Here is a 23,263-nt window from a genome sequence, read left to right as displayed (position 1 = left end):
CAATAAACAAGTAAATATCGAATATACAGACCGACAGTCAATCAACAAGTCACATATAACACATAGCACGTCACATAATCAATAATATATCATTTATAAATAAGTCTCGGGTTATAAACAAGCTTTCTGGTATTTAAAATGATTTTTAAAACATTTTTCGGAACTAAAACGGGTCGATGGATCAATTTTGGAATAATAAACAGGGTTCGGTTGGCCAATTCTGGCTTTGAAACAATTTTATAACAATTATCGAGCCTTGGAAACAATTTAAAATAATATTTTAAAGCTATTTTTCGGAATTTTAAATCATTTTTAAATAATTAAATCTAATTAAATAATTAATTAAAATTAATTAATAATTAATTAAATCAATTAATCAATTAATTTCCGAATTAATTGACCAATTAATCAATTAAAAATTAACTGAAATTAATTAACTAACTAATTCAGATTTATTTTTGAATTAAAACAATTTTTGGAATTATAATAATATTTTTTAGAATTTTCAGAAATTAAAAACGAATTTTTATAATAAAAATAAATAGAAAATATGATTTTTGAATATTTTTAATACAGGAATCCAAAATTTGCAAGTTCTGGAAACCTCGGGGACCTAACTGTTTCGTTTTCAAAACCTCAGGGACTGAAATGCAATTTTGCAAAGTTCGCCGTCGAACTTCGCCGGAAAATACCATGTCTCGCCGGAGAAGGCGATCCAGGTACAGTCACACCACCATAAGCTCCAGAATTAAACTACATATCACCAGGAATCTATACATGCAATCAAAACACATCAATAACCCCAGACTTGGCTGGAAATTGGCCAAGAACATCGCCGGTTTCCGGCGAACTTCGGAAATTTTCAAAACACAACTCCCTTCGATTCAGACATCCTCTGTTAATGAGCTATATACCAATCGATTGCAAATTTCATAAGGAACATAATCTACTATAAATCAACAGCTAATAACCCCTAAATCAAAAACCCCCAAATTTCAATTGAAAATATTCATACGGGTGATAAACCCTAATTTCAAAATTAGAAAATCAAACTCAATTTTGAACATGTTATTGAATTCCAAATCAGTCATATAATATATCAAAATCATCAGGAAAACAAGCTCTACAACATGCAAGCATCAAATCATAGAAACAATCATCCGAACAAAAATTCATATTTTTAATAAAATTAATTCGAAAATAAGTAAATTTTCAGAAAATAAACTTTGATTTCTGCAGTGATTTGGAACACAGAATCTGATGGAACACCTCAAGACCTTTGGATTGAGTACTCGAGCTTTGACAACAGAGATCAATAACACCTTCATTTTGCTGTTTGATTCTTGGAAGATTATATGAATATAGGGTTTTTCTCTGGAAAATTATATAACTATCTGTCTGCAAATGATTTTGATACGAAATAAAATACGGGAAAAGGCTATTTATAATTACGGAAAATTAGTATCCCGTTGGATCATTCCGGATATAAAACGGTACGTTTATTTGTAAAAACTGATCCAAACAGTATCGGTTTTCGGGACAGTTATCCAGATCAGTACAATTTGTACTGCGGTCTTGGTCTCAGCGCCTGGTTACACGTATTATGAGGTGATAATTGGGATAGTTTAATAAAAAGCTCCTATTTATCGAAAATACGAGTTTTATTGATTTACCGAAATGAATATTGTATCGAAAATGTTGCGCCGGGACCCGCGCAAGACAAACCGTACGCCGGATCGAAAAAGTCGAAACATGGAATATGCTCAGAATATTATAATTAGTTTAGGAAGGAGTTCTCGGAAGAGTTTCGGGTTCCAAAAACGTAACAACGGATGACGTCGGTTGGTTCCCGTTTTTATAAAATAGATTTTAAATACTTGGAAAAAGATTTTATAAATTTCTTATGATCCTTATAAATCCATAAATCAACATAAAAATAATTATGAAGATATGACAATTATCTATATTTTATTTTGGACATATAAAAATTAAAATACTCAATTAATAATATTTTTAAACATCCAAACACATTTAACACTTAACAATTAGTTCACAGAATAGATACCGAACACATATATTAAGCAGAAATAATTACACGATATATCCCGGATATTACAAAGAGTACATAACACTACCAATGATCCAACTTCCTTAAGTGAACCAGGTGTTGGAGCAACTCCTGAAAGATTGAATCGACTTGAATCTGTACAAATGGTTTACCATACCTTTTTGAAAGAGCATATCTTGTTATATTTCATGACAGATAAGGGTATACCAGATTAAGCAGAATGCTATACCACTGAAGTATTTTGAGGAACTGGAACATGTTCTATTTCTACTTCAACTGAAAGACAGATTAACAGATAGTGCTGCAGGGTATTTAAAGTCTCAAATTCAAAGACAGGAGAAGCTTTATTCTGTAAAGTCTGACAACACATATTATCCCAAGTACAGAGATCATAAAGGTGATATTGTCGATATGAAGCCTAACTCTGCTAAGATTATAACTACTTTTCTGGGTTATAAGGCTGTGGAATTCAATCTAGAGTCTGACAAGGCATATCTGATAAGACTAGATCAGGAGATAAGAAAAGCTAAGATAAATGATCTCAGAGCAGCTATTTTTCAAACTGGAGAAGATACAGCTGAATTGATAAATGCTAAAAGGAGGATGGTTAATGAAATTGAATATGCTGAGAGATGTTTGTTGAAGAACTATCTCAGGACAACTCCTGATATCAAAGAGATCAGAAATTGAAGCCAAGTCAAAGATCTAAGTCTGCTTAAATTCTGAAGTATATATAGACTGAAGCTGTTATCAGAAGTTTAAGATGGTAAAGCTGAAAGGACTGTAAGTTGTAGTTATCTAGTCAAATTCTTATGCATTTGTTATTAATATTTTTGACATCATCAAATATATATTGAACTTGTATATTATGCTAATTTACAAGTTGGGGGAGATTGTAAGATATATTTAATAATGTCATGTGTAATATGATTTGTGTTTAGTTTTCAGATCTTACCTAACATGACAAATCGGTACTTAACTGGAAATTAGCAATTATACCGAAGACATAAATTAAGATATCAGAACTTAAGTTATCATAACTTAAGTGATCAGAAGATATTTATCAGGAGATAATATCAGGACTTAAGATTACTTTAGATAAGGCAGGCGGCTGATTGAAAGGAAAGAAGATCGAGACTAAGACAGAAAGAATTGTGCATGAAGAAGGAATTCTATGAAGAATAGAATACTTGGAAGAAAAGATAACTAGTTGATATATTTTAGGAAGCAGAATTATATTCCATATCAATTAGAAGATTATCTTGTAACTGTGTAGTATATAAACACAGGCATAGAGTTTACACTATAAGTGTTACAATTATCGAAGTTATTGTTCTTTGTAACTCTAGCAGCTCTCGTGATAATTTGTTCATCACTGAGAGAGGACAATTCCATATTGTAACAGAGTTTATTGTGTTGAATAAAATCTGTTTTCTGTTACTTGAGTTCTTATATTCGATTTGATTGTGCTAAACATTGTATTCAACCCCTTCTACAGTGTGTGTGACCTAACAAGTGGTATCAGAGCAATCTGTTAACACACAAACAGTTTAAGATCCAAAATCAATCATGTCTGAAGAAGAAACTCCAACCAAGCCCACCAAAACTGAAGAACCTCTAAAAACCATAACCCATAGTCGATATGAGACTATAAGAGTTCCAATGTTGTAACCTTCCGAGTATTCCATATGAAAAGTGAAGATGGCTATGCTTCTGGAAGCTACATATCCAGAATATCTTGACAGGATTTATGAAGGACCATATATGCCAACCAAACTCTCTGTGGAAGTTGCAGGTCAGCCAGCAAAGTCTGTACCAAAGGAGAAAAGTGATTACACTGCTGAAGATATCTCATCGATTGCAAAGGATGCAAATGTAAGACACTTGCTGCATAGTGCCATTGATAATGTCATGTCAAACAGGGTAATGTAATGCAAGACTGCAAAAGAGATATGGGATGCTTTGGAAACAAGGTGTCAGGGAACTGATTCAATCAAGAAGAACAGGAAGACGATACTCACTCAAGAGTATGAGCACTTTGACTCAAAGCCTGATGAGTCACTCAAGAGTATTAACCGATGCCCTTGTCAATCTTTAAGAAGTTGGACTTACCTGATCCAAAGCCTACTTATATGACCTTGCAGTTGGCCAATCGATCTATTATATATCCACGAGGCATTGTGGAGGATGTCTTGGTCAAGGTGGATAAACTCATCTTTCATGCTGATTTTGTAATTCTTGATTTCGAGGAGGATAAGAAGATTCCCATAATCTTGGGAAGACCATTCTTGGCTACTGGCCGAACCTTGATTGATGTGCAGAACGTTGAGCTTACTATGCGAGTACTGGATCAGGATTTGACGTTCAATGTTTTCAATGCCATGAAATTCCCGAATGAACATGAGGAATACTTAAAAGTGGAGTTGGTTGAAACTGTGGTTAATTCAGAACTTGATCAAATGCTAAGGTCTGATGCCTTAAAGAATGCCTTATTGGGGAATTCAGACAGTGAAGATGATGAAGGTAATGAATAGTTGCAATATCTGAATGCTTCTCCCTAGAAGCGAAGGATGGATATGACTTTTGAATCTCTTGGAATGGGGGAGCTGAACGAATCTCCAAAGCGCCTCAAGCCATCTATTGAGGAAGCTCCTACACTTGAGCTTAAACCATTTCCTGAACACTTAAGGTATGCTTTTTTAGGTGATGCATCGACTTTGCTTGTTATTATTGCATCTGACCTTTCAGGTAGGGATGGGGAAAAACTCTTAAGAATTCTGAGAGAGTTCAAGTCGGCAATTGGATGGACTATAGCAGATATTAAGGAAATCAGCCCTTCTTATTGCATGCATAAAATTCTGTTAGAGAAAGGTAGCAATTCTATTGTTGAGCTACATATAAGGCTTAATTCGATCATGAAAGAAATTGTGAAGAAGGATGGCTGGATGCAGGAATCATCTATCCTATTTCTGATAGTTCTTTGGTGAGTCCAGTTCAGTGTGTGCCGAAGAAGGAAGGTATCACAGTTGTTGCTAATGAGAAAAATAAGCTCATTCCTACTCAAACAGTCACGGGGTGGAGAGTTTGCATGAATTACAGGAAGCTAAACAAGGCCACGAGGAAGGATCATTTTCCTCTTCCTTTTATTGATCAGATGCTTGACAGATTGGCTGAGCATGAGTACTACTGTCTTTTGGATGGCTATTTAGGTTATAATCAGATTTGTATTGCTCCATAGGATCGGAAAAGACTAACTTCACTTGTCCATTTGGTACTTTTGCCTTCAGAAGAGTTTCTTTTGGGTTGTGTGGTGCACCTGCCACATTTCAGAGATGCATGATGGCTATCTTCTCTGACATGATTGGTTAGAATGTGGAGGTGTTCATGGACGATTTCTCTATGTTTGGTGATTCTTTTGACGAGTGCTTGCAAAATCTTGGCACCATTCTTAAAAGGTGTGTTGAGACCAATCTGGTTCTCAACTGGGAGAAATGTCACCTTATGGTGCGACAGGGCATTATTCTTGGGTACAAGATCTCTAGTAAGGGTCTCGAGGCGGATAAGGCCAAGGTGGGGGTAATTAAAAATCTTCCTCCATCAATTTCTGTTAAGGGAGTCCGCAGCTTTCTTGGTCATGTGGGTTTCTATCGGCGGTTCATTAAGGACTTCTCCAAAATTTCTAAACCCCTATGCAATCTTCTAGAGAAAGATGTCCCATTCAAGTTTGATGATGAGTGCCTAGCTGCTTTTGAGTTCTAGAAGAAGAGTTTGATAACGGCACTTGTCATAACTGCACCTGATTGGAATAAGCCTTTTGGGATGATGTGCGATGCAAGTGACTATGCAGTTGGAGTAGTTCTTGGACAGATAAAGAACAACATATTTCATGTGGTCTACTATGTAAGTAAGACCCTCAATGGTGCTCAACTGAACAATACTACTACTGATAAAGAACTCTTATCCATTGTCTACGGTTTTGAGAAGTTTCTATTTTATTTGCATGGGACGAAGGTGACAGTTTTCACTGATCATGCTGTAATTCGATATCTCGTCTCAAAGAAGGACTCAAAGCCTAGACTGATTCGATGGGTTCTTTTACTTCAGGAATTTGAGTTGGAGATCAAGGACAGAAAGGGTACTGAGAATCAAGTCGCTGATCATCTCTCTCATTTGGAAGATCCAAGTGTAACTTCACAGGATAAGAGATTGATTAATGAGTCTTTTCCAGATGAGCAGTTATTTGGAGTGCAAGAGGAAGAACCGTGGTTCGCAGACATTGTGATTTACCTTGCGAGTAATATTATGCCTCCAAACTTGTCTTCTTTTTAAATGAAGAAGTTCCTTCATGAGGTGAAGTGGTACATGTCGGATGGGCCATTTTTATTTAGGCAAGGAGCTGACCAAATCATCCGGAGATGTATTCCGTACAGCGAAACGGGGGGGATCTTGCGAGACGGCCATTCGACTATTTATGGAGGCCTTTATGGTGGAGAGAAGACAACAGCTCGTATCCTTCAAGCGGGATTCTTCTGGCCTACATTATTTAAGGATGTGCATCAGTTTGTTTTGAAGTGTGATCACTGCCAGTGTGTGGGTAATATGTCCAAGAGGGATGAGATGCCTCTTAATATGCTTCTTGTAGTTGAGGTCTTCGATATTTGGGGAATTGACTTCATGGGGCCATTTGTCTCATCCTACAATAATTGGTATATCTTGTTGGCGATTGATTATGTCTCGAAATGGGTTGAAGTCAAGGCCTTGCCGACAAGTGATGCGAAGGTAGTGCTTAATTTTCTTCATAAGCAGATATTCACACAATTTGGGACTCCGAGAGTCATAATCAGTGACGAGGGATCGTATTTCTGCAATCGCAAGTTCACTGCTATGATGCAGAGATATAATGTGAATCATCACATTACTACAGCCTACCATCCTCAGACTAATGGTCAAGCTAAGGCGTCTAACAGAGAGATCAAGTGAATTTTAGAAAAAGTTGTATGTCTATCAAGGAAGGATTGGTCTTTGAAGCTGGATGAAGCTGTTTGGGCGTATCGAACAGCATATAAGACTCAGCTTGTCATGTCGCCATTTCAGTTGGTTTATGGTAAGGGATGTCATTTGCCTGTGGAGCTCGAGCATAAAGCGTATTAGGCTTTGAAGAAGTTAAACCTTGATATGGATGCAGCTGGTAAGAAAAGAATGCTTCAATTGAATGAACTCGATGAATTTTGGCTTCAAGCATATGAGAATAACAAGATGTATAAGGAGAAAGTCAAGAGGTGGCACGATAGGGGTCTAGTGCTCAAATCATTTGTGTTAGGGCAACAAGTTCTTTTATTCAACTCTCCTCTCCATCTTTTTCCTAGAAAGTTGAAGTCGAGGTGATCAGGGCTGTTTGTTATCAAAATTGTGTTTCCGCATGGAGCTGTGGAGATTTTTGAGAATGATCCAGGCCAATCGTTCAAGGTGAATGGACAGAGGTTGAAGCATTACTATGGAGATATGGAAAACCGTGAGGTGGTTAGTGCCATTGTTTTGTCAACTTGATCTCGAGATTCTACGTCAAGCTAACGACATAAAGTAAGCGCTTCTTGGGAGGCAAGTTTGTTGTACATTAGTAGATAGAGGAAGAAGAAAACAAGGAGAAAAACACAAAAAAATCAGAAAAAGAAAAAAAATTCAAGTTCAATTACAGAAGCACGACGCACCCGTGCTGAGAAGCGGGGCGGCCGCACTGAGTTTCCAGTAAATGCGCGTGCCCGCGCTGGTATGCGGGGCGGCCGCGCTGAGTCTCTGTAGTCGAAAAAAAGGCAGCAAAATTAAAAAAGACAAGAAGTGTATTACAATATCAATTCAAACCCGAATTTTACTCTCCCACATCCCATATTTCCCTGCCCAAATCAATTTCAATCAACCCCATTACTCCCATTATTCCCATAATCAATTCCCACTTCTTTTCTATAACTAATTCTCCCCCAAATTCCTATATATACACACACTTATACACAAATTCTTCCATCACTTCTCAAGTTCTCAAACACAAATCTCTCTTATACACACATCTCTTATTCTCTCTTATTCACTTCCAATGGCACCCAAGAGACAACGAACCCAAGTTAGCAGCAGCATTGCCGATTCTTCTAGTGTGGGTGGTGTGAGGCCTAGGTTTTCAACTCCGGAGGCTGAGGTAGAGTATGCAAGGCTGCTTTCGAAGCCCATAGCCAAGGAGCGAGGTTTTCTACCATCAGGGAGGGATGGTAAGTTGCTGGAGATGTTTTATGGAGATGGTGTGGATTACTTTTTGTGAGGCACCATTTGCGGTGCCTATGAGTGTTGTTCGTGAGTTTTACGTAAATAAAAAAATGGAGAAGAACAGTTTCACTGTGGTGAGGGGGTTGATGGTGGCCTATAGTGCTGAGGTGATTCAGAGAGTGATTGAGTAACCCGAGAGGAGGCCAGAGCAGGAGAATTAGAATGAGAAGACGGAGGATGATTTTAACTTGGATTTGATCGTTGCTACCCTGTGTATGCCTGAGACTCACTGGAAGTTCAAGAAGGGCATGAATGAATATGCCACTTTCACTGTCTCTTGCATGAATATGTTTGCACGTGTATGGAATTCTTTTTTTTTGTGCCAACATCATGCGATCTTCTCACGTGCATGATGTTACGGTGGAGCATGCACGGTTGTTATGGGGGATTCTTCAGGGAGACTATATGGATCTCAGGATGGTGATTTATCAGGGTATTCTGAGGTTCTTGCGAGGGAGTAGTACGGGTTTTATACCCTATGCGTCCATTGTGATGAAGCTGTGTGTGGCGGTTGGAGTTTATTGGCTCGCACACGAGCAGTTGTAGCTTCCTAGTGCCCCGATTGACAGTTCGACGTTGTTGAGTATGCAGAAGTGGTATGGTGGGAAGCCCGCTCCTAAGGGGCTTGGTTATTTTTATGACCATCTACCAGGTAGAAGGCCAGCTCCTCAGGCATATGCTGGTGGAACGACTCAGGCGAGTAGAGCAGCTTGGAGTGCTGAGTTGGGTGAGGCTTGTCCTTCCCAGCAGCAGCAGTCGCAACAGTAGTAGGAGGAAGCACAGGGCAGTGCTGGTATGAGTTCAGCTCAGTATAGGCGCTTGATGAGGAGGATAGATGCGATGACTGACATCCATAATCGGTTTACACAGGACCTTACCTAGGCGTTGGGGACTGTATTCAGAGCCACATGAGTTGATATTAAGTGGCCAGTATTCGGTGAGGACGCTGTGTACCCGCCTCCAGACACTCCTGACACACCACCCCATGAGGGTGATGAACCTGATTCTGAGTAGGTATGCCCGATTCCTTACTATTACCTTCACTGAGGACAGTAAATATTTTAAGTTTGGGGGTAGTAGTTAAGGATTATATATTTTTGTGTGTCTCATATAGTTTGCATATTCATGCTAGTTTAGTTCATATAGTTGCATATTTTCCATGTAGTAGTTTTTTTATGATAGTTTGTTCATATAGTTTCATGCATTTGCATTATAACATGATCCCTTAGATGATTTTTTTCGATTGATTTGTGATATTGATACAAGTGTAGTGATGTCGTATTTAGTGATGTTAAGTCTTATCAAGTTGATTTGCATGCTAGAAGCAATTATAATTTCACTAAGTCTTGTAGGTTGCTTGAGGGCTAGATCATGATCATGGTTTGTTGTTGTTGGTCTAATCACTTGTTTATATTTAGAATTTAGGATATTCTCTTAATGATAAAATAACATGGATATTTAAAACATTGGAGTAAAAATTTAGATTTCATTGCTAGTTGTTATGGCTTGGTCTCAAATGGCTAGTAGCCGGCTCATTTTATATGAGTAGTCTAGGGTCGAACGAGATGGAACGAAACGCACTTGTTCAGAAATCATGTGAGAAAAAAGAAAAAAAATAAAAAAAAGAAGAAAAATAAAACATAATGTGTTATGCATAATTGATCACAAGTGGGCTCTTCGATACTCGAGTTATTAAGTTCTTAGGGGACTTTATGCCTAGTGACCTGAGGCTTTTATAGTCTAGGATCCACTAACCTAACGCACGCTACATGGGTATTATTGTATAAGTCTTTTGTGGACCTCACTCATTTCACGGTCAAATAAGCATATTTGTGTTGTTTATGTGTTGTGAATAAAAGGATCAATCCATGTATAACGCCGATATAAGAATTGAAGTGTTATAAGTCATTTTGAGTTTAGCTTTTTATTCTATTTATAACCTTGTGATTGCCTTGATGAGTAGTGAGTCATGATTTTTGATCTAGTTGCGATAGTATATCTGTAAGCATTTACACACACGCACGTTTCTGGCTAGTAAGTTGATTTGCGGGATTCGATTGATCTTGTACGAATAACTGTACTTGTTGCGATGTTGCTTGTTGGTTGGTTTAGTTAATCTGAGGGGATTGTTGCATTCATATAGTTGCATTCATGCATTTTTATTTCTTGTTCTTTGAGTCTTTTATGCTTGAGGACAAGCATCGGTTCTGTTGGATTTTAATCGCAGCGGAGGCATGGTAAAACACTTTTACACACATAAAATCCAAATAAAAGCATATAAATCGTGGTAAAAACATATGGATCGATTAATAACCTTTGATATGCGATCCAAAAGCAACGATCGGAGATCCTTAGCAGCTGCTCCTCAAACGTGAAGCACTCCACCGGTATCCACCAAGAAAACGACGTTAAGGAGGAGGAGGAGGTGGAGAGAATTAGTTTTTTTTTATAAAAATTGGGGTTCTGGGTTAGAATAAATAGGGTTTATAATAGTATATTTATAGGCAAAATTTTCAGCTGAAATTTTTCCATAAATATTATTATTATTATCCCATTTATTATTCTCTTTAATAATTAAAACACCTTTTAATTATTAATCCTTTTTCTAAACACTTTAGAAACAATTCTCTCTCTTGATTTAATTTCCAAAAAATTAAATCCTTAATTAATAATATTAAGAACTTGATAGGGATAAATAAGTCCTGATTTTATAATTAATGGGCTGCTAGGCCCAATAATAAGATGTATAATATTCAGACCAGAAAGGTTAAGCCTGATGGACCAGATCAGGCCTGGTGGAATAAAAAAGGCCCAAAAGCCCTGATTATTAATTAATTTCGTAATTAATTAATAAGGGAAAAATCAGCTATTGAGAAGAGTCCCGATAAGGATATAAATCCTTATAGATTAGCCTCAAGGGGACCTAAAAGGATAAGGAATCAGCTTCCTACTTCCTAGGACTCCTAAGTCTATCCTAATTCAGAGGCTTGTCCACCAAGTCTCCTATACCAAGTCCAATTCAAGGACTCCCACATCTATATAAGGGGCCTCACCCCACAAATCAGAACTACGTTTTTTGGCTTGATTCTCTAATTCACAGAGATACGTAGGCATCTCGTAAAGGCAGATTGAGTCACGAAACACGAGAGTAGCCATTAAAGGCCTTGAGCTCCCGAATCTTAGTAATAAATACAGCAAATAATAACCTTAGCTTTTTATCCATAACATTTGGCACCGTCTGTGGGAATACAACAACAACCTTGGCCAGAACACGGAGAACAATTGGAGCTATAGAGGAAGGAACACCATCAGAGACAACCTAGGTGATTTCATCAACCGTGGAGGTTCCTCCCCATTCAACCTATGCATCTACTCAGGAGGAAGCCCAGACAGGGGCAACTCAACCCCAGCTACAAGGGACAACTCCCCCGATTCAAGGTACGAATCCTCAAGTTCAACAAATACATATACCTGTAAATTCTCGACCTGTTGGGTATGAATATTCAACTATTGTTACTACTAACCCCCCTTATGGGATGCCCCTTCACCCTGAGGTTGGAGGAAGCGGATATGCTGGGCGAAGCGAAGCACGAGGGCGGTCGCCCCCCTATATACGAGGTTTGGGTCCTATCCCTGAGGATCGGGAATTTTCTGGTCCATACACTGAGAGAGACTCCGAATCTTCGGATGATGAAGTGGCCTCAAGAAGGAGGCGTCCTGGAAAAGAGCCAATGGCCGATGGAAGGCAACGCCCCCAAAGCACCCCAGGGGCGAATCCCCAAGTAGTGCAGGAAAGGATCAGGGCTCATGAGGCTGAAATCCAAAGGCTGAGGCGTGATTTGGAGGCTCACCAGGCCACCAGACCCCACATACCTCCTAGGGGGAAAAATCCTCCTCCTATCATAGACCTGGATGGTCCGGTAAGAAGAAAGGCTGCTGTCCCAAGAACTGATCCAAGCAATCTCCTTCCCCTTGGAGATCCTGACGATCCAACTCCACCCTTCACAGAAGAGATAATGAATGCCCATATCTCAAGGAAATTCAAGATGCCCACTATCAAAGCCTATGATGGCACGGGAGACCCCGCAAATCATGTTAGGACATTCTCTAATGCACTGCTGCTGCAACCCGTGAATGATGCTATAAAGTGTCGGGCCTTCCCTCAAACCCTGTCGGGTATGGCTCAAAGATGGTATAGTCGCTTGCCCCCAAACTCTATAGGATCGTTCCGGGAGTTAAGTCAGGCTTTCATTAAGCAGTTCATCAGTGGGAGAGTCCATGAGAAAAGTTCAGCATCTCTCATGAGTATTGTGCAAGGAGCAAAGGAATCTTTGAGAGACTACCTGAATCGTTTTACAAAGGAGGCTTTAAAAGTCCCAGACCTTGATGATAAGGTAGCCATGATAGCACTGCAACAAGGAACTAGGGATGAGTTTTTCAAGATGTCCTTGGCCAAACGTCCCCCAGAAAACATGTTGCAACTCCAAGAGAGAGCAGGGAAGTATATCAAGGTTGAAGAAAGCATGAGGAAGACCGTAGTAAGTAATGAGCCCACTGGAGGCAAGAAACGAAAAAGTGATTTGGAGTATGTCGCTAAGGACAAATATCCTAGAACCGAACAAAACCCTGATTCAACCCCCAAGAAGGGAGGACCTGGGCAAAAGTTCACTGAATACGCTAAGCTGAATGCTCCCAGAAGTCAGATTTTGATGGAGATTGAGAAAGACAGAGATATTCGCTGGCCTAAGCCCTTGAAGGTTGATCCCGCCAAGCTAGATAAGGGCAAGTATTGCAGGTTTCACAAAGATGTTGGCCATGATACCGATGAGTGTAGGCAGTTGAAAGATGAAATTGAGTTTTTGATTCGAAAAGGAAGATTGAACAAGTATACTGGAGATGGAGGAGACAGAAATAATAATGGAAGGAAGAACTTTGAAGATCGTAGGAGGGACCAAGATGATCAGGGGCGGAATCCCCAACCTAGAGGACCAGTTATAAACACCATTTATGGAGGGCCGAGACCTCGAGGGCCTGTGATAAACACGATCTTTGGAGGTCCAACTGCTGCTGGATTGTCCAAAAATTCCAGAAAGGCATATACTAGAGAGGTTATGCATATTGTTGGAGAAGCCCCGAAGAGGGCCAGGACAGAAGTAACATTGGCTTTTGATGATTCCGACCTAGAGGGTGTGAAGTTTCCCCATGACGACCCGCTGGTCATAACACCGATAATAGGAAATAGCCCGGTTAAGAGGGTCCTTGTGGATAATGGTGCTTCTGTGGATATCTTGCTCAACGACACCTTTCTAAGGATGGGGTATAACGACTCCCAGTTGACACCAACCGACATGCCGATATATGGATTTGCTGGAGTAGAATGTCCTGTGGAAGGGATAATTAAATTGCCAACCACCATAGGTACGGAGCCAAGGCAAGCAACGCAGATGCTGGATTTCGTGGTGGTAAAGGCTAGTTCAACTTATAATGCTATCATGGGGAGAATAGGGATACATGCCTTCAAGGTAGTCCCCTCTTCCTACCATTCAGTCATGAAGTTTCCCACCCGAAACGGGATTGGAGAAGAGAGAGGAGATCAAAAAATGGCTAGAAGCTGTTATGTAGCCTCTTTGAGGGCAGATGGAGTCGGGGGGGGGGCAGGTTCTTCCTATTGAAGATATGGATGTTCGAGAAAATGATGAGAATAGAGGAAGGCCAGCAGAAGAATTGGTTTCGGTTCCTTTAGACCCCGAGAATCCTGAGAGGATGACTTTCATTGGAGCCACATTAGAGGAGCCTCTTAGAGGGAAGTTAGTGAAATTTTTACAAGAAAATAGTGATGTGTTTGCATGGTCAGTAGCTGATATTCCAGGCATAGACCCGGAGTTAATTACTCACAAGCTAAACGTGGATCCAAGCCGGAAGACAGTGAAACAAAAGAAAAGAAATTTTGCCCCGGAAAGACAAGAGGCTATAAAACAGGAAGTAGAAAAGCTCTTAGAAGCTGGTTTCATTGAGGAGATCCAATTTCCGGAGTGGCTAGCCAACCCTGTAATGGTAAAGAAGGCTAATGGAAAGTGGAGGATGTGTATAGACTTCACTGATCTGAATGATGCATGCCCCAAAGACTGTTTTCCGTTGCCGAGAATTGATACTTTGATTGATGCCACTGCTGGGCATGAGATGCTGAGTTTCATGGATGGATTTAGCGGATACAATCAGATCAAAATGCATAAGAATGACATTCCAAAGGTATCATTTATCACTGACTTTGGTGTTTATTGTTATCTTGTTATGGCGTTTGGTCTCAAGAATGCAGGAGCCACCTATCAGAGGTTGGTGAATAAAATTTTTAAGGATCTTATTGGGAAGACTATGGAAGTCTATGTTGATGACATGCTAGTCAAGAGTCTAGTAAAGACTGATCATATAACCCATTTGAGGGAAGCTTTTGAGGTCCTGAGGTACCACAAGATGATGTTGAATCCTACGAAGTGTGCTTTCGGAGTAGGATCTGGAAAATTCTTGGGATTGATGGTCTCAAAGAGGGGAATTGAGGCTAACCCCGATAAAATAAAGGCAATCCTGGACATGGAACCCCCAAAAACTGTCAAGGATGTTCAGAAACTCACAGGAAGGGTTGCTGTGCTAGGACGATTCATCTCCAAGTCAGGAGACAAGTGCTTGTCATTCTTCAAGTCATTAAAGAACATTAAAGACTTTGTATGGAGTAAGGAAAATCAGAAGGCATTTGAAGAGTTAAAGAAGTATATGGGCCAGGCCCCGTTGTTGGCCAAGCCAGTTCTGAGTGAAGTTTTATTCTTGTACTTGGCTGTTTCAGAAAGCGCCTTGAGCGCGGTGTTGGTTAAGGAGGAACTGAAAGTCCAGAAACCCGTATACTATGTCAGCAAAATCTTGTATGGTGCAGAGTTGAATTATTCAACTATTGAGAAATTCGCTTTAGCCTTGGTAATGGCTTCAAGAAAGCTGCGTCCTTATTTTCAAGCTCACCAGATTGAAGTGCTAACAAATCAGCCGCTGAGAAACATCATTCACAGTCCTAAAGCAAGAGGGAGACTGATTAAGTGGGCAATAGAGTTGGGAGAGTTCGATCTCAAGTATAAGCCACGTACGGCCATAAAAGCCCAGGCACTAGCTGACTTCGTGGTGGAATGTACCATACCCAACCAAGAAGTCGGGGGGCAGGAAGATACCATACCTCAAGACAAGGGAGTCGACAATGGGGACAAGGAGAAAGAATATTGGGTTCTCTATTTTGATGGAGCATCAAAAACAAATTCCAGTGGAGCAGGGTTGGTTTTGCAAAGCCCTGATGGATTCCTAATTGAGTATGCTATGAAGCTAGACTTCCCAACCACAAACAATGAAGCAGAGTATGAAGCCCTGATTGCTGGCCTTGGTCTAGCTGGGACACTTAGAGTCAAAAACTTAAAGGTCCGTGGAGACTCGAAACTGATCATATCCCAGGTAAAGGGAGAATTTGAGGCAAGGGATGATACGATAGCTAAGTATGTTCGCCTAGTAAGGGATGTGATGACCCAATTTAATGAATGCCATGTTGAACACATTCCAAGGGAAGAAAATGCTAAAGCAGATGCGCTATCAAAGTTTGCTTCGTCTGAGATTAAAGAAAGTTCAGGAAGTGTGTACTTCCGTGTTTTGAAGACACAGAGCATAGATGTTAAGCTTGTGGCTCCCATAGGCTTGGGGACGTCATGGATTGATCCCATCAAGGCTCACATTCAGACCGGTTGGTTGCCAAGTGATACAACTGAGGCACGGAAGTTAACTATTCGAGCACTAAGGTACTCCTTGATAGATGGAATTCTGTATAAGAGATCTTTCGTGGTTCCTTACTTGAGGTGTCTCAGGCCCGACGAGGCACGCTTGGCTCTTGAGGAAGTACATGAAGGTATTTGTGGGCAGCACTTGGGGGGCAGGGCCTTGGCTCATAAGATAACCCGTTTAGGCTTCTATTGGCCAGAAATGATGGCTGATGCCAAAAAATATGTGAAGAAGTGTGATCGCTGTCAAAAGCATGCACCAGTTGTTAGACAACCCCCCGAGATGCTGACCTCTATCAACTCGCCTATTCCCTTTGCCATGTGGGGGATGGATATTCTAGGGCCTTTTCCTATGGCCACGGCACAAAGGAAATTTCTGATTGTAGCCATTGATTATTTTACCAAGTGGATCGAAGCCAAACCCTTGGCCAAAATCACTACTAAGCAGGTTGCACAATTCCTGTGGGAAAACATTATGTGCCGATATGGAATTCCCCGTATCCTCGTCACTGACAATGGAGCACAATTCAACAATGAGGAATTCAAGAAGTATTGTGAAGAAAATGAAATTGAATTACGATTCACCTCTGTGGCTCACCCGCAAGCCAATGGGCAAGCAGAGGTAGCAAATCGGATAATCCTGGATGGACTAAAGAAGAGGATCGAGAAGTCAAGAAATAATTGGGTGGATGAGATACTTCCCATATTATGGGCCTATAGGACTACCTGTAGAGTCACGACAGGAGCAACTCCTTTCATGTTGACATATGGGGCAGAAGCAGTAGTTCCCGTGGAGATATCACATTCCTCTCCAAAGATTCAGGCTTTCAACGCAGAAGAAAATGAGGAAGGGCAGAGGTTAACCCTGGATCTGATCGATGAAGTGCGAGATAAGGCACATGCAAAGATAGTAGAATATCAGAAAAAGGCTTCATTTTACTACAACCTAAGGGTTAAAGAAAGGTTTTTTAAACAAGGCGATCTAGTCTTGAGGAAGATAGAAGCATCTGGTGTAGGACAAAAAGGGAAGCTTGCCCCGAATTGGGAAGGGCCGTACAGAGTCAAGAGTGTTCAAGGTAGAGGAACCTACAAGCTAGAGACTATGGATGGATTTGAAGTCCCGAGAACTTGGCATGCACAAAACCTGAAGGTTTACTATGTGTAGGGCAGCCGGATATGATTCTTACTCGTCAGGATGGCGAGTAGGTTGAAAAGCACCTTGAAGCTTTGCTTGCTTAGGATTTATATGTTTTAGTTTTATTACGAAGTTTATTATTACTTGTGTAAGGGACGAATCCCAGACAATTTTACAAAATTCATGAGTTCTTCAAAGTATGTTTGTGGCCTAACAAATAAAAGTCAAATGCATGGATGCAAGCATAGAAGGTGATAAATGAAATAGATCTGATAGATATTATAAAAATTCGATAAATAAAGTCTCGAAAATAGGATAAAAAACAGAAAGCCACGCAGGGCTGAAAAAGCTCTAAGGAGCTGAAGTACCCTCGGCATCCATATTATCATCCTCTCCACTCTCGCTGGATGTCTCTGTCGTCTCGGAGGAGGAGGAAGAGCTGTCGTCCTCAGCAGGTCTGGAAGAAGACTCGGGAGGAGGAAGGAGTGGATCCTGAGGAACATGGTCCGAGACAACTACTCGGGTACGAAACCTCTGTAGCAAAGCCTCGTCATCAGGGCAGATGTAGTCCGCCGGGTTAATATCAGGACAAGCCTCGTTCACGGTCCCAAGGGCCGTGTCCCAACCAGTCCTAAAAAACCCGGGAAAGACTGAATCATCCCTAATCCTCATGGATTGGGCAAACTCCTCCGAGTTCAGATAATTGTCTATAGCTTTATCCTTCTCCGCCCGAAGTACCACCAGCTCGGCGTTAGACTCTCCGAGTTCTTCCTCCTTGCGCTTGAGCTTCTTCTCCAGGGTAGCATACTTCTTCTGTTGCCTCCTGAGGGCATTATCGGCCTTATCAGAAGCCCGCTTCCACGATTCGGCTTGCCTCACAGCGCCTTGAAAGTAGGCGTTAGACTGGAACAAAGCAATTAACAAAGTATAAGGCAAGAAAATGCTACAAGAATGAAAAATAAGTTCAAAAAAGAGAAGGCATACCGAAGCCAGAGACTGAGCTCCCATGAGCTTAATCCTCTCAAGATCAGGGGTGGCCACCACATCAGTAAAATCCTTGGGAGTCACGCTATGGTAGGACCAATCCCAAGCATGTTTCGTGGAACCAACTACGGTGTCCCCTCGGCGGAATCCCTAGAGAGGCTGAAAGGCGCCTGTGGCAGCAGCAGTAGGGGCAGCAGCAGTGATAGGAGCACCATGGCCTCCAGCTCCTTCAGTTGAAGCCTCCCCTATAGGCTCTTTGTGCTTCTTCAAAAAGATAGGCTCCGTGGCCTTTCCCCGGGTGTCTAGGCCTGCGAGCCGAGTTTTCTTCATCCTAGCTGTTTCCTCAACCAAAGGAACATTGTCCTCGTTAATCTCCTTAGCAGCTGAAACAAAGCAAAGGACAAAATAAGTGATGTTAATAATGCATGAAATGAAGTAAAATTGAGAAGGGAAGAAAAATACCCTGTTGAGAAACAGAGGATACTCCCACATGAATCAGGGAAAACTCCTCTAAGAGAGTCCAGCTGGTGGTGGTGCCATCATCCTGAGTAAGCCCATTATAAATAATAGTTTCTTCAGGAGTTAAGTGAATGGATTTGAGGCTACCATCACTGACCTTCCCGAAGGAAGATCGAAAAAGTGTGCCCCAGTCACCATTCTCCCAACGTAACCCAACGAAACTATTCCTCCAATTTTGATTATTATCAGGAATAGAGGCGCTGTTAAAGATATGTTTGCTTTTGGGCCTTTGCTTGACATAGACCCAGCCACAGATATTGGAAGAACTATTATAACACTGAAAGACCTTCCTAAAAACGGCTACAGAAAGAGGAAAGCCCTCCCTAAGACAACAAACCATAAAACATAGAATATTCCTCCAGGCGTTTGGAGGAAGCTGACACGGATTAATTTGTAGATCAGCCAAAAGATGAGGAATAAAAGGATGGAAAGGAAACCTAAGCCCAGCATTAAGGGCATCTGTGTAAATGAAGAGAGTGTCGGGTCTCCAGTGGCAAGTACGGTCACCACCAGAGACTGGAACTAATCTAAGAGGAGGAAGGACGTTATAGCGAGCATTTAGTTTATTAAAATCTATGTTGTGCCAAGTATTACAATGATTAAAAGAATCGAGATGTGCAGTGGAGGGATATTCATCCCCCCTAGTGTTAATCATATCGATTAAAGACATATACGAAGAACGGATCTCGATATCCTTACCTCATTTTGAAGCCGAGGCTATCTTGGCCGCCCTCTCGGAACTCTTGTCAGCCATTTAGTAAAGCTAGAAAAGGCCTGGAAAGCTAAAAGAGGAGATTTGAGAGAGGAGAAGGTTAGAAAGTTTGAGATGAAAGGAAAAGTGAAGAGTGAAGAGTGTGAAGTGAATGCACACTCCCCCCACCTATATATAGGAAGGAAAAATGGATAATGGGCCTTAAAAAGCCCATTTGGGCCCAAAAATTGGAAGGTTCTGGAATTATCTAGGAAATTCCTGGAAAATTCAAGAGAATTCTAGCAAAAATCAGAAGAAAACTTGATTTTTGTTTTGAAGAATCTGGAATGATCCAGAAAACCCCCAGAAGAATTTGGAATTTGAGTTAAGAAAAAAAAAGGCCAGTTTAGAAAAAGGGCCCAATTTTAGAAAAAATTAAGCCCAGCTAAAGGCCCAAGTGTTTTAAAAAGCCCTGTTTGAGGCCCTAATGGTGTTTAAGAAAAAAGGAGTGGAAAGGGAGCCCTGTTACAATGGGCCAATTGCAAAGCCTAGCTGGACCAAGAAAAATGGGCCCAAGGTTTTTCTAATTAAAACCCAGAATTAAGGGTAGGCCCAATAAGAAAATAAGCCCAGTTACAACGGGCCCAGGTTTTAGCCAAGCATTCAGAGCCTAAATCCAAGTAGGTACAAAAAATAATAATAAAATAAATTCCTGACCCATTCGACCAGAAAACATAAAGAAATCCTGGTCGAATGGCTTGAGGTCGAAAACCTGTCGATCAGAGGTAAAAAATGGCCTTAATTCGACCAGAACCAGGACCAATTCTACTACAAATTGTGAAAGATTCCTGATCGAAATCCTCGAGCCCGAATTAATGTCGACCTGGGCAATCAAAAAGGGGATAATTCGGTCAAAAGTAGAGATCCTGACCGAAAATCCTGATCGAAATAGAATCCTGGCCGAAGGAAGCAAGTCCTGATCGAAAATTCCTGGTCGAAATAATAACAAAAAAAGAAAAGAAGGGAGGAAAAATCCTGGCCGAAATTCGACCAGGACTCCTGACCGAAAGCATCCTCCTCGAAAAGCCTTCGACCAAGGCACAGTAGAGGCTAATTCGACCAGGATCCTGGTCGAACAGGATTCCTGGTCGAAATTTTTATATATAAAAAAAAAATCTGAAAAATTACAGAAAAATAAGGAAATTCCTTAAATATTTTCTGAAAAATGTTAATATTTTCAGAAATAAGGAATAAATCCAGAAAATTAAAGGATAAATCCCAGAAATTAGGAAAAAATCCAGAAAAATAAGGAAATTCCTTAAATAATTTCTGAAAAATGTTAATATTTTCAGAAATAAGGAATAAATCCAGAAAATTAAAGGATAAATCCCAGAAATTAGGGAAAAAATCCAGGAAAATAGGAAAAATTCCTTAAATATTTTCTGAAAAATGTTAATATTTTCAGAAATAAAGGATAAATTCCAGAAATTAAGGGAAAAATCCAGAAATTAAGGATAAATCCCAGAAAATTAAGGGAAAAATCCAGAAATTAAGGATAAAATCCCAGAAAATTAGGGAAAATCCCAGAAAATTAGGGAAAAATTCCTGGAAATTAAGATAATTTCTGAATAAAAGGAAGATTTATTGTAAATGTGTAGGTCACTCCACACTTTACGCAAAACAAAATCCTATAAGGGGACGAATAGATTTAACTTCCACGAAACCTAATCAATGTTTCCCAAAAGTTGGGGGGCAAATGGCCCGGATAAAAAGCTAAGGTTATTATTTGCTGTATTTATTACTAAGATTCGGGAGCTCAAGGCCTTTAATGGCTGCTCTCGTGTTTCGTGACTCAATCTGCCTTGACGAGATGCCTACGTATCTCTGTGAATTAGAGAATCAAGCCAAAAAACGTAGTTCTGATTTGTGGGGTGAGGCCCCTTATATAGATGTGGGAGTCCTTGAATTGGATTTGGTATAGGAGACTTGGTGGACAAGCCTCTGAATTAGGATAGACTTAGGAGTCCTAGGAAGTAGGAAGCTGATTCCTTATCCTTTTAGGTCCCCTTGAGGCTAATCTATAAGGATTTATATCCTTATCGGGACTCTTCTCAATAGCTGATTTTTCCCTTATTAATTAATTATGAAATTAATTAATAATCAGGGCTTTTGGGCCTTTTTTATTCCACCAGGCCTGATCTGGTCCATCAGGCTTAACCTTTCTGGTCTGAATATTATACATCTTATTATTGGGCCTAGCAGCCCATTAATTATAAAATCAGGACTTATTTATCCCTATCAGAACTTTTCTTAATTAATTTATAATCAATTAAATCTCATTTAATCAATTATTAAATTTGTCAATTAATTATTTATTTCACAAATAAATAATTATTAGCCATTATTAATTAATTCCTCCACCATTAAATCATTCTCTTTTTATGGTGTGACCATGTAGGTTCAATATTAAGCCGGTAGTAGAAATAAATAATAATAAAACTATTTTATCATTATTTATATAAATTCTCTAATTTATTAAATATGATTAATTAATTAATCATATTTATTCTACATCGTGAGGGATACTTCTCAGCATATCGCGACTATCCGGATAATACGAATTCACCGCTTAGAATACCAAGAACCTATTCAGCGAATAGTTACCGTACAATAAACTCTTTCTACCCTACAATGTCCCGATTAAATACAAGGCATGGATCTCGTATCAAGCCTATCTAATTTAATCACTTGCTTACCATTTACTATGCTTAGTTCTATACAAATTAGAAACTCCTTTCTAATTTCATTTACTCTGGCCAGAGATTCCTGAACTAGCATAAGTGGATCATCCTTGAACATTCGCTTCCTTCACTGGAAGGGGTAGATCCTTTATTGATCATACACTATCTTCGTGTACAAATTCCTATACCCAGTAGAGCCCTAATAATTGTCCCTGGAGACTAAGAACTAAACCAAAGCATAGTTCAGTGTACACAAGATGACTATGATGACCTCAAGTCTAATGATACTTGTACAACTATCACTATGTGAACAACTGCTGCCACGTGAGTGAACTCCATCAGTTGTTCAGCTGGGCGAGTCATGTTCAGTGAACTTATTCTATAATAAGCACCTACATACTAGCTATAGTGTCACCACACAAATGTCTATGAGAACAGACATCCTTCATAATGAAGCAAGCATAGTATGTACCGATCTCTGCGGATTATTAATTACCAGCTAGTAATCCTACGACCAGGAACTATTTAAGTTTAGAGTTATCATCTTTTAGGTCTCACTATTATGATATCATCATAATCCAAAAAAAGCTTTACTCTAAACTATGGTATATCTTATTTAAACACTTAAATAGATAAAGCCCGCAATAAAAACAAAACAAGTCTTTTATTAATATCAATGAAATCAAAACAGATTACACATGAAGTTATTCCTAAATCCTAATACATGATTGGACTTAGGACATATTCCTTTCAATCTCCCACTTGTACTAAAGCCAATCACTCTAGTATCTAATACCCATCTTGTCTTTATGACGATCAAAGTGACTTTCATAAAGTAGCTTTATGAGTGGGTCTGCTATGTTATTATGTGTGTCAACTCTATTTCAATACAATACAAGAAATGTTACCGCGCTCCCACTAACCCTTTTGTAGACACATGGTTAATCTACGTTTTTCATAAAACCAAACTCTTTGATTGTCTCATCAAAACGGATGTTCCATCTACGAGAA

General features: G+C 39.8%; 1 protein-coding gene across 1 annotated transcript; it reads right to left on the bottom strand.

Annotated features, from left to right (window-relative positions):
* Nucleotides 1-17,668: 17,668 nt before the first annotated feature.
* LOC141674253 (uncharacterized) lies at nt 17,669-18,432 on the bottom strand. The gene is made up of 2 exons (XM_074480973.1): nt 18,302-18,432; nt 17,669-18,220 (listed from the first exon to the last, which is right to left on the bottom strand). The coding sequence occupies exons 1-2, from the start codon at nt 18,323-18,325 to the stop codon at nt 17,669-17,671; spliced, it is 576 nt and encodes a 191-aa protein (XP_074337074.1). The 5' UTR covers nt 18,326-18,432.
* Between the last annotated feature and the right edge of the window lie 4,831 nt (nt 18,433-23,263).

The sequence above is a fragment of the Apium graveolens genome, chromosome 7, assembly GCF_009905375.1.
Source record: "Apium graveolens cultivar Ventura chromosome 7, ASM990537v1, whole genome shotgun sequence".
In the NCBI taxonomy this organism is placed as follows: domain Eukaryota; kingdom Viridiplantae; phylum Streptophyta; class Magnoliopsida; order Apiales; family Apiaceae; genus Apium; species Apium graveolens.
Note: the sequence above shows the minus strand (reverse complement) of the source record. Positions and strands in the feature narration are given on the sequence as shown.